General features: G+C 38.9%; 1 protein-coding gene across 3 annotated transcripts in view; it reads left to right on the top strand.

Annotated features, from left to right (window-relative positions):
• Window positions 1-12,898, top strand: part of GRIN2B (glutamate ionotropic receptor NMDA type subunit 2B) — a 429,125-nt gene that overhangs the window by 107,219 nt on the left and 309,008 nt on the right. For all 3 annotated transcript variants that reach the window (XM_030804327.1, XM_003265527.4, XM_030804328.1), the window contains one exon: window positions 8,828-9,256. In XM_030804327.1, coding sequence (XP_030660187.1) covers window positions 8,846-9,256 — 411 coding nt within the window. In that variant the 5' untranslated portion in view covers window positions 8,828-8,845. The remainder of the gene's footprint in view (window positions 1-8,827; window positions 9,257-12,898) is intronic.

A 12,898-nucleotide genomic window follows, 5' to 3' on the forward strand; every position in this document is an offset into this window, starting at 1 on the left:
GGGGGAGAGAGAGCATCAGGAAGAATAGCTAGTAGATGCTGGGCTTAATACCAAGATGATGGGTTGATCTGTGCAGCAAACTATATGGCAGATGTTTACCTATGTAACTCCTACTTTTAAATCTCCTCTAGTGCAGGCTGTTCATCTGCAGCTCAGAACACCACTGTTTTCTGGGTAGATGCCTATATGTTTGGTGGTCTGTCTTCTATTCCCTGCTGTCTGTAGTCCTTCCAGTATCTTCCTTTGACTCCTTCCCAGTTGAGATTTTCCTGCTGCCCTGCTCCTGTGCTTCTCCTTTTATCATCTGCTCATTTTCACTGCCCGTCCCCCTCTTAATAGATAGCGACAAGCCAATAATTTTTATTAACACTTGAAAATGCTATTTTGCTGTTAAACCAATACACGCAATTGCCCTAATCTGCTGCCAAATGGTAATAATCAGAATCAGGTTTCAAAAGGTTTGGATTTCAGCAGTGCCCACACTGTCCTTGGAGGCCTATAAATTAATTATAATTAAGAACTGTGTGCAGATATTAGGAGAGGAACTTTGAGCAATTTTGATGTCTGCTCTTGCAGCGTATTAAGGAAAAAGGAAAAACCCACGAGTGTTTGCTGCTGGTGAGAGTACTGATAATCATCTACGTTTGTATTACAAATTTCTATTAAAATGCACACATGTAAAGTGATTTATAATCCTTTATTAGTTATCTGTACAAACCTTGTATCAAGAATCTGGGTGACAGTAGAAGTGATACTTCTGCTTTGTGCATACAGCAGGAAAGAACAGCTCAGATAGGAAAACCTGGCTTGAGCCACTGGAAGTGTTGTAAGGACAAGAAGGAGCCCAGGTGACAGGTCTGGTTGAACTAAGAATGAGAAGGCTCTTAAGTCGGGAGAGGTTCTAGGAAAGATTTGGCAGAAATATCGCTGCCAAGAGATCCAGTATCACCTTTACTTTTGGCAGTGATGGGGCCATCTTCTCCTAGGGGTCTACAGGAGCTGGGGATCTTAGGATGGGTATCCTTACACGCATTATGTAAGAGGACTTGATGGTTCATCTGCTGGCTCAAAGATTTGGATAATCAAAGCCTGTATCTTCTCCCTCTCTCCCGTCTGTCCTGCTCTTCTCTGATCAAATATTTTCCAAGAAACAGCTTTAATGAAGGTTTTGATTTTCTGTTTCCATTATTTATGTGGCTGTGATATGTTGAAATCCATTTGGGGTTAATTCCCTGAAGGACTATATTTAGGTGAGTAAATACCCCAACTCCAGGACCAAGGATCCCTGTTGATTGTCATGTGGGTCACTCAATGACAAATGAATTGGGCATGTATCTACCATGTCCAGGGAGATATTTCTTTCTCCACTGGTTTCACAGGGGGCACAGTCTCAGCCCCTGCCTCCATGCCCCAGACTCTCAGGATTTCTTACCTTGCTCCTTTCTGAAGAAAGAGCAGGGCAAGGGAGCTCAAAAGCTTGAAAAGAGTAACGGATGATGGTAATAGTGTGAGAGGGAGGAAAATAACAGAACACAGAAGTGTAGGTTGCAAGTCAATTGAAATCAAAGATTGGTGCCTTTTATGTGTTATTTCTACAGACTTGGATGATATTTAGTAGTTTAGCAGACACTAAGTGCATTTAGAGGATTGAAATTGGATTTTCAAATGCCCTGAATATATAGATGCCATTTGACAAAAATAGATATTGGTCTTCTACTTAATAGTGATATTGAAAAGTAGATGTTTGTCGTCTGTGATACTCACATTTCCTACCTCAGATGGTTGATGAATGCATGTATTGCCTAAGCTAAGCATTCTGACTCAAGGTCTCTTCTTTGGTTCAACATTTGCCCTGCTTCTCTAGATTTAAATTTACGAGGTATAACTTAAAACTTTAATTGACTTGGAACTTACAATTCTTAAAAATATATTAATTAAAAATTATTTTGGATCTGTTCTGCAGAATTGAGTCAACCGTACTTCTTAGTTCATAGCACACTTTCATTATAGGTTCAGATAAGGACATTGTGTTTAATAGTTCTTTGGGTACTTTTATCCTTTGTTGTACATTTTAGAATAAATTTATAGCATTTCTTTTAAAATCTTACTATTATTTTGATGAGAATTGGCTTGAAATGATAGAAAATAGAGCTTAAAATACTATGATATCACATTCATGAATGTGGTATATGGTTACATTGTTTGGGTCTTCTTTCAAATCTTTTAATAAAGTTTTCAAATTTTTGCTGTAGAGGTCTTGTTAAGACTTCTGTTAATTCCTACATAGATTACAGTTTTTGGATGTACCCACCAGGTAAAGGCTGATGATCTCTTGATTTCCTATTATCAAAGAGTTATTTTTTATTTGTTTTAAACACAATTTAACATTTCTATCATATATATTTCCCTTAGTCAAGTGTGTTATCTGCATTTTTGAGATATTCATGTAAATATCTCATTTAGTTCTTTAATGTGGTGAATTATTTTGATATATATTCTGAAGTTAAGCCATTCTTGCATTTCAGGTATAAACCACAATTGATCATGGTGATGATGATTACTATTTAAAAAATATACTGTGTTTTAGTTAGCACTTTTTTTTTTTTTTTTTTTTTTTTTTGAGTCAGAGCCTTGCTCTCTTGCCAGGCTGGAGTACACTGGCATGATCTCGGCTCACTGCAAGCTCTGACTCCGTTGTTCAAGGGATTCTCCTGCCTCAGCCTCCCGAGTAGCTGGGATTACAGGCACGCACCACCATGCCTAGCTAATTTTTTGTATTTTTAGTGGTCTGCTCACTTTGGCCTCCCAAAGTGCTGGGATTACAGGTGTGAGCCACCATGCCTGGCCACTAATTTTTGTTTTTCCCTCTATGTCCATAAGTGGAAGGGATTTATAATAATCTTTTCTTATAATTATCTGAATCTAGAATCAAGCTTTCCTTCTTTTTCTTTTTGTTCCACTTTTATGAGCAAGGCTCGTTTCTTCCTTAAAAGTTTGATATACTTAATCTATAAAACCATCTGTACCACTTTTGCTTCTTTTTATTTTGGCAGAGGTGGGGTGGGCTGGTGGGATCATTGAGTGGGGAGTGGAGGACTAGGGTAGGGAGTAGTTTTGTCGTTATTAGGGGTGTGGGCTTTAATAACAATTTCTAAAATTTCTAAAACTTAATTCAAATGTTCTACATTCTTTTAAGCCCCTTTCCCTAGTTGCCATTTTTATTATATATTACACATTAAATGGAAAAGTAACTAGTTTTCATAATATTCATTATTTCAGAATTTCTGTTATATATGTTATTTTCTCTTTCATTCGCATTTTCTCTACTTTTTTCTTGATTCATCTTGTCAGGACTTTATGTCTTTTAAAAGATCAGTTTTGTTTTTTGCTTTTCTTTGTCTTGTGTTTCATTCACTTGTTATTTTCTTGTTTATTAGGGTTGACTGTTAAGTTTTTAATGCAATAAGTGAAAACTTAATTATAATTAATCATATTTTATTTTCTTGGTTTCTTATAAATGTATTTAAAAGTGTATTTTTCTCTCTAAATGCTTTAATTGTGCTCTAGAAATTCTGACATTTAGTATTTGTATTGTTATTCTGTTCAAAGGAATTTTAGTTTCCCTTACGATTTCCTTTTTAACCTTATAGTTATTTAATCACAAGTTTTTTTTTTAAGATTTTGGATATGTAGTATTTTTAGTACCTTTAAAAATGTACTTTTAATTTAATCATAATATAGAAAAATGACAATTGATTTCATATTGATTTTTTTAATCTATTGATGTATTTTTGTAGATTTAATATTTTTCATGTATGTACTTAAAAAGAACATCTATTCTCTGTTCTATATGCATTTCTAGGTATCTGAACTAGTTCAAACTTATAACTCATGCTTTAAAAAAATCTTTTATGTCTTAGTTAATAAGATCTTTTGTCAGTTGGATTTGTTTCTCCCCATGTAAATTTTAGTTGTTGCCTTATACATGAAAAGTCTATATTTTAGCCTCATATGTGTTCATAATGATTGTATCTTCCTGGTACCTATATGTTATATCACTTAATGTCCCTTTTGATGTTTTTGCCTTTGAATTTTATTTTGTCTTGATATTAAAATTTTGATAGATACTACCACTTTGACCTCCAAAAAGGTTATACTCGTTTATACTTCTCTTGACTTCCATTGTATGAGAATTATTGTTTCCCCACTCTCTAATGTGACACTTTTAAGCCTATGTCTCCTAACTTTCTGTCTTTATTTGGTAGCTTGGGAAACTGGACCTGATACATAGTTCTGGCATTTTAATCTTAACTTCACTCACTGCCTATCATATTCCAGTCATAGTCTCCTTAATTGAATCACTCTAAATAATGTCCTGACTGCATTAAGGGATGGTGCTTGGAATATTTTTGACTTAATTATTGATTAAGTCACATTTTATCCTTCCAGTTGGGGTTGCCCCAGGACTCAGTTTTCTAAGGACAGGGTTGGCCTGGCTTCTCACCCAGATGTGTCTTCCCTTTGAGCCTGCTCTGAGCAAAGTGTAGACTGTTTCCCGCTATAGTTACCCTGTACCAGTTACCAGCATGAAGATAAGCTCCTGTGGCCTTTTGTTTACTATGGATCTTGGGATCACTTAGCCCAAGCTTAAAGGAGGCAAAGAGCCAAATGAGTGAACAGTCAGCTCTCTAATCCTGCTGCTTTGTTGCTAGTCCTGCTGGTACACCCTAGTTTCTGAATTCATGGCATGATTTCGATATGCCAAGCTACACTGATTCCCAATACTGGCCCTGGCCTGAGTGACTCTTGAATTCATCTACATGACTAGTAAGCTGTCAGTGGAGGTTGCTGCTACCCCGAGGCCATTATGGGACAACTTCTTCAGGGAGTTATATCGCTCAGGGAACTAACATCTTTTGCCCCATGTGAGGTTCCTCTTAACATTCCTTTCAGCCTGTCTGCCATTCTTTCACCCTCACCTCCCACACGCTCACTTTGTGCTATCATAAATAGCTAGGCTCCTTGAACAGCTTCTATAGAAGCTTAAACGTAATATCTTTTGCATCTGTAGAGTATTTTAGATTCTTCAAAGCACTTCCATATACATATTTTCATTTGATCTTCACAAAAATCTTTCAGGTATGTAGGTTAGGCATATTATCCTCGTTTCACCGGTGATAGCATAGAGATGGTAATTAGGTGACTTGCCCATCCTCAGGCACTGTGTTAACGCAGAACTGGTATTAAAACACCAGTTGGTTTTAGTTGGGGATTTCATTCATTCACTCATTCATTCACTCAACACTCATATTATACTGAGAGGCCCCAGAAGGGAAAGAGCAAGGGCTTTGGAGCCAGACAAACTTGGGTTTGAAAATTGATGCCATCCCTTAATAGCTGTGTAATCTTGGTCATGTACTTAACCCTCAGTTTTCTCATTTGTAATAAAGGGAAAGTATGACTTACAATGTTTTTGTGAGTATCTAACAATGCATGAAAATTACCTGGCAATAATAATATCTGGCACCTGGCAGGTTGAACTATTATAGGTCAAAAATAGTCAAATATTAACAATTTTATGTGGTTCAACCTAATGGTAGAAACTCAATATTGGCCACCATTTATTGAGTCCTTCCTTATTGCATATGAGGCACTGTTAGAGCTCAAGAATATGAATAAAAGTAAGGAAACATTTTCTTTATGGGTCTATGTCTGTATCTTCTGCTAGACCATGGTCCTGAAGGATAGAATCTGTATCTGTTGCATCCTCACCACCAAAAAAAGAAAAAAGTTCGTTAGGTTATAAGTGCTCAATAAATAATTACCGAATTGAAAAAGTCCCTGCTCACAAGGAGGTTATCAACTAGTTAAAGTAGGTGGACACATCATCATATATTGATAATAAAAGTTTATGTGTATTTAGATAGATACATGCAGGCTATGGTGAGAGCCCAAAGGAAGCAATGCTCAATTCTACAGGGGGAGCAAGACTTCCTAGAGCAGGTGCATCAAGACTTCCTAGAGCTGGTGCATCAAGACTTACCATGGTCTCTGTGAGGAAGGGAGCAAAGCCACTCTGCTTATCTTGGACTACATGCTTTCTCTCAATGAATCCTCTTTTAATGTTGGAAATTGAGTTTGTATTCAAAGTAGCCTCTTTGTCTCACAGCCCCTCTGCTACTGTTATCTCCCATAATGTATTGCTTTGTAAAGTGCTTTACTGTATCCTGAGTATAAATGAGATGCTCTGTAAAACCAGATGCTATTCTTTGGGTGTCACAACTAGCCACTGCATAGCCAAATATAATATATTGTGTGAGACAAGATAGAGGAACACAAGAGATATTTTAGAGCAAATAAAACATCAAAGTGGGAGAGTGGAGTGCATTAAAGGTAATAAACTGTCACGGCAGAGTGGGCCACTTTTAAATGTGAAGGAAACTAATTTAGTGACTTGTAACTGTAGGATTAAAATACCATTGGAATGAAGTTAGCTTATAGTTTTGCAAAACGGTAAATCTTTTGGCTTTCCTTGAGAACCAGTCATTGGAATTGAACTGTGTGTGTGTGTGTGTGTGTGTGTGTGTGTAGCTTGTCCACAGCTTTGTGGTGCTAAACCCCTCTGTCTTCCTCTGAATATCAGTACTACTCAATTGCCTATCTAGTGTTTCTTTCCTTTAAGTTCTGAGAGGAGGAATTCAGGCCCTGGTTCTCCTGCCAAATTGTGTACAGCCCATCAGCAAAGGTTTCCAGGGATCGTGGAGTCATTCCCTCTTTTCACAGAGACACTGAGATCAGAAAACTGTCAGGAGTAAACTTTGCTCAGGCATGAACCACTGAGCTACTCATCTTATTTGCGAGAGAGAGACAAGGCAATCAATACAGGTCTCCTTCTTGGCAGTGTTGAAGGATGACTATACCATTAAAAGTTCCAAAATGTTTTCTGCCAAGAACTGGATTGGATTTTGTGCTTCTTCAGCCGCAAAATGTCCCCAGCATCTTGCTCCCAAATCATTAATGCCCTTTGCAGTCAAGACTGACTGCTTAGCTCGAACACTTCCTTATCTTTCTTTATTCAATACCGTCATGATTTTTTAAATTAGCTAATCTCTCAACAGTTTTAGATTTTTAATCTCTCACCTTTTTTTTTTTTTTGAAACAAGCAGGAGATCTGAAGCAGCATTTTCATCCTTGATTGCATGCTCTCTCTCTCTTTGTAGAAGAATGAGAATCTGGTTTTGGTTCTGGGTGCATTTTGTAGAGTATTGCCTTGGAGTATTAAAATGCTCTGTTTATGTATTGGCATGCTGGTGTTATAATGCTATTGACCTTGGATAATTACATAACTGTGTTGTGCTTCTGTTTTTCTATTTGAGAAATGGGAATAAAATGTCTAATTTATAGGGTGTCCATGAAGATCAGAGAGATTATATATGAGGAAATGCCTAACACAGTGTGCGGCATATAAAAGATGTGCAATAAATGATTCTTTTAAATTTTTTATGGATTCAGGCAGTACATGTATGCTTTTGTTACATGGATATAGTGTATAGTGGTGAAATATGGGCTTTTTAATGTAGCCATCACCTGAATAGTGAACACTGATTACTTAAAATAAAGCAACATAAGCAGAACTAGTTATATTAAAATAAGAGGAGCTCTTGGAGAATAATGAGAAGCATAGAGAGAGATGGCCAAGGCTTATATTCTATAGAGCATTATGTCCTTAGTTTGGTGCATAGAGTAAGATTTAGGGTCATATGTGGAAGTAAAAAGGAAGGAGTTCTTTGTAGGTAAAAAAAGGTGGCAAATTTTATGAAAATACGGTATCAGTCATTTTAGGGAAGTCATGACTATAAGATGGCATCAGGAAAAAAAAAAGGAACATTTTTCAAATGTGGCTCTAACATTACTTCAGCTGCTAATGGTATTTATTTAAATTTCTGTATTTTGGTGCACAAATAGATTGGAGTAATATGTGTTCCTTATAATAATTGGTTATATGAGAGGCAGTTCCACGTAGGGTAATAGAACACATATTGGAATACAAAAGTCAGAAGATCTGGGTTCAGGTTTGTTTCACTTAATTGATTGGTTCATGGTCTTAGAACACAGCTTCTCTGAGCCTTGGTGTCAATGTTTATAAAAATGGGGATGATAATGTTTTTCTTATTTTATTCCCTACTGGGTCATTGTAAGGATCAATTGAGGCAATGTTTTAAAAATACTAGTCATGTATCAGTTGTTCTTGTAATTTAATATTTAGAGCCAGATACTAACAAGGTTACTAAAGAATTTTCTGGCTGTTGTCCTCATGGAGGCAAACATAAGGTGAAGGCAGCAAGAATGCAGGGCTTGTGTACTTATAGCCCCCCACATCCAGTTTATCCAGCCTGTGTTCTGTTGATCATCTCTGCTGAGCACGTTTTTCTGCTCACTTTGTCTGCCCTTGCTTTCCCTCAGCCCAAGAACAGTACAAGGGTGGGCTGTAACAGGAGGGCCAGGAGATTTGTGAATGCATACTCGCATGGCTACCTGGACCACTCACAACCCCTTTTCCTCCTTTGTCTCTGCCTGTAGCTGCCAATGGCTATAGCAATAGCACCTTTTATTGCCTTGCTCAATGATTTCTGAGGCTTTTGAAAGTTTCATTTTCTCTCATTCTGCAGAACAAATACCAGAGATAAGAGAGTAGGCTGGTAGATGGAGTTGGGTTTGGTGCTCAATGAAAGGAGATAAGGTCCTCGAATTGCAGTATCTAGCCTCTTCTAAGACAGGTTACGTGGTGTGGGTCCTATTTTAACATGCTCTTTCTTTGTGTTTGCAGGGAGTCGACGAGTTGAAGATGAAGCCCAGAGCGGAGTGCTGTTCTCCCAAGTTCTGGCTGGTGTTGGCCGTCCTGGCCGTGTCAGGCAGCAGAGCTCGTTCTCAGAAGAGCCCCCCCAGCATTGGCATTGCTGTCATCCTCGTGGGCACTTCCGACGAGGTGGCCATCAAGGATGCCCACGAGAAAGATGATTTCCACCATCTCTCTGTGGTGCCCCGGGTGGAACTGGTAGCCATGAATGAGACCGACCCAAAGAGCATCATCACCCGCATCTGTGATCTCATGTCTGACCGGAAGATCCAGGGCGTGGTGTTTGCTGATGACACAGATCAGGAAGCCATCGCCCAGATCCTCGATTTCATTTCAGCACAGACTCTCACCCCCATCCTGGGCATCCACGGGGGCTCCTCTATGATAATGGCAGATAAGGTAAAAAGGGGCGGCAGGGAGAAGGGCCTGAGGGTTTTGTACTGAGGACTAAACCATGCATTTGTTTTCCTGTAAAACTTGGTTGTTAATGATGGAAGGTAACCAGATTGCATTGACAGCGTGGGTAGGCCAGCAATTAATCCTTTTGTTTTGTTTTGTTTTCTCTTTGAGGCAGAGTTTTGCTCTTGTCAGCTAGGCTGGAGTGCAATGATGCCATCTCGGCTCACTGCAACCTCTGCGTCCCACGTTCAAGTGATTCTCCTGCCTCAGCCTCCCGAGTAGCTGGGATTACAGGCACCTGCCACCATGCCCAGCTAATTTTTGTATTTTTAGTAGAGACAGGGCTTCAGCATTTTGACCAGGTTGGTCTCAAACTCCTTACCTCAGGTGATCCACCTGCCTCAGCCTCCCAAAGCACTGGGATTACAGGCATGAGCCACCGTGTATGCTCAGCAATCTTTTAAAGGTGGAAGTGAGGGAAAGGTGTTGGTATCTAGAAACTCCTATAGTTTTGAAAAAGTTTTTGTGTCCACTTGTTTGTAAATGGACTCACTGAAATGACTAAGGGATGTTGACGCTTGTAGCTCTGGGATACCGTTTCTTCAAATGGGTATATGAAAGGCATACTCTGTTATTCTTTGGCAATACATGTTCTCCCCCATACTGTTTTCAAGACTATAAAAAGAAAAATCCCTCAAGGCAGGTGATTTCTCTCCTTGAAGATACAAATGTCATAGGGAAATAATTCTTGCCAAGGTATTAACGCTCATCACACACATTGATCTGCCCATCCAAATGGATTTTAATCCATGGAACCTGTAGCAACACATTTTCCCCATGCTTAGATTTGAAGGCAATTGGGTGCACATTAAAATCACCTGAAGAGCTTTCAACACTGCCGATGCCTGAGTTCCACCCCTCGGGATTCTGATTATTGGCCTGGGCTTTGGGACTCTTAAAAGCTCCCCAGGTGATTCTAGTGTGCAGTTAAGATTGACAACCACTGCTTTAAATCTCCAACAAATCCTAGCCTCTCCTGCATTAATGTTAGGTTAATTGTCATATGACTAATTGCCACTTGACACTGGGGCTTATTTCCTAACTGCAGAAAAAAGCGTTTTATTCTGCTTTGGGTTGTTTTGTTTTTACATACTATCAGTTATTCAGTTATTTTCCTTGCTTTGCTGATTATTGTTCATTGCTTAGATACAGCACTTAGTACATATGCACTGTCCTTTGCAGCCAGCCATTCACGTCTTAGAATAGTTAGTTTCACCACAAGTGCTACGTTTATCATTTTTCATCACTTTGAGTTTCTACTATTGTCATTGTCATCTTATACTTTTTATCACCACATTCAAACCTGCCTTTAGTTTTGTACTTAAAAGACATGCTTTCGGGTTAATAATGTTTGTAAACACCTTAAAACCTAGCACAGACACCACAAGCATGCTGCCTGGCTAGTTGAGAACCTCCGCAGTGGAGCAGCTGAGCCGAGACTAAAAGAACCTTGCATGACCGCTACCGCCACCTGTCGGCAGCAGGCAGAGATGACTAGCTTCTGCTTCAGAGCTTCCCTTCAGTCTAGGAAAGGTCAAGTTGAAGGTGTTAAGTGAAGACATTGCAGTATCATATGAGAAACATATTCTTCCATTTACGTGGGTGCAGGTACAGATGTTAGAAAATAGGCACTAGCACAAATAGCCCATGCTAAGGGAAGTGGGAAAAATAAGCAAAATGGAAAATATAGAGTGCCATGGCAGAACCCATTGAGTTGTGCTTCAGGTAGATTTTTTTTTTTTTTTCAAACATGATTGTCCTTAGCAAATTGTATTTTATTTTAACAGTGGCAATTTGAGGGCACAATTTTGCTTTGAAAGAATTCTGATATGGTTAAGAGCGAATTTTAAAATTACCATGAATAAGTACATACTTAACTTTGAGAGAACAACAGGTAAAAATGATTTTTTTTCTCACGTGGGCTATTGTACAACCTATATTATTTCTCCTTGTTAGAAAAGGTTATGCCTAAACTAGCTGATTGCTTCTCTCTGGTACCTTTTACAAATCCACAACATCATTATACAAATATGAGGTAAGATGCAGAGCATGCAGAGAGACTGAACTCTTTTTTTCACTGATGTATCTTAGGGGCTTTGAGAGTGTTCCCCATATGCTAGGCGCTTAGTGCTGTGTACGCACTATCTTATTTAATACTCTTAACTACTTAGCGACCTAAGTGGTATTGTTTAATCTTTATCTTACAGATGGGGAAACTGAGGCTCAGAGAGGTTAAATAAGATATCCAAAATGCCATAGCTCTTAAGTGGAAGCCAGGATTTTAACATTGGTTGCTGACTTCAAAGGCTATGTACTCTCTTGCCTCTCAAGAAAATGACTGGTTAAGGTCTCACATGTCTTACTACCCTTCACTTTCTCCCTTGTTAGATGGCATTGTGGGGGATGTCATCTGAAAGTGATCTATTACATGATTTATAATCCGGCAGTACTGGAGTCTAACTACAAGAGAACATAACAAGGGTATGAAATGGTGGGGCACTTAAGTGTAGCACAATTCCATAGAGGACCCACTGGCTACTGCCTTCCAGGAGTAAATAGAACTGACACCAGTAAAGTGAATTCTTCTAGGTCACTGTAATGAGACCTCCTCTCATCACTTTCCCCTTGCTCCTGCCTTCATTGCTACCACACCCAAATATTCCATCATGTCTTTCTCTCCGCCAAATAAGGAGGTGGGCAATGACTTTTAGATGCTTTTCTAAAATAGCGTAAATATCTGACTTTTGACCTGGAAAGAATGGTTTCTAAAAGATAAGCAGCAAGAGGGAAAAGAAGAAAGAAAAAGATCCAATAATGGAGATCCTGGAAAGTTGGAGGCTCAGCCCCAGGGATTCGATGCTGAATGGGTGGTGGCAGGAGCTACCTGGAGAGAGAGTGCCAGCAGCAAACTTCCCGGAGAGAGAGTGCCAGCAGCAAACTTCCCAGTAGCCATGCAGAGGAATGTCTGGGGGCTTAACGGATTTGCATAAAGGCAAATAAAAGGAGTCCCCAAATCTCAGAGAAAAAAGCCTTTGGGACAAGTTTCAAAAATAAAACACCTCAAAACTAAGGCCAGGCCAGGCGTTTTTTGTTTTTGGTTAATAGAAGTTTAAGTACCATGACCATATTTTACAAACATAGAATGGGGATACACAGTTGGACAACTATTAATAACAGGGGAATAGGACAAAACATTTGAAAGTGGAACTGATGCAGAAAATCTAAGACATGTAGCTTGGCCACACTGAAGGCTCATAGTAATCATCTGAAGGATGATCAATAAGCCTTCTATTTTGTTCTCCCCTTCTCGGAGACAGGTAATTGTCAGTCTGTTTTAACTTAAGTTTTTGTTGTTAGTTTATTTCCAATAAAACCCACTTAGTAAGTGCTCTTGTGGGCAATTGCATTACAGGGATAAAGTTTGTATTCAAGAAGTTTTTGATGCTGGAGGGACAGCATTGTTCTGAAGACTTTTGACAACAGCACAGACACAGTTCAGCAGTTCAGCACCTGGTCAAATAGCCTGTGCTCACTTTTTTGCATATGCTAATTAATCAGTAAGAACATTAATTAGCACTCTGC

The sequence above is a fragment of the Nomascus leucogenys genome, chromosome 23, assembly GCF_006542625.1.
Source record: "Nomascus leucogenys isolate Asia chromosome 23, Asia_NLE_v1, whole genome shotgun sequence".
NCBI classification, from domain to species: Eukaryota; Metazoa; Chordata; class Mammalia; order Primates; family Hylobatidae; genus Nomascus; species Nomascus leucogenys.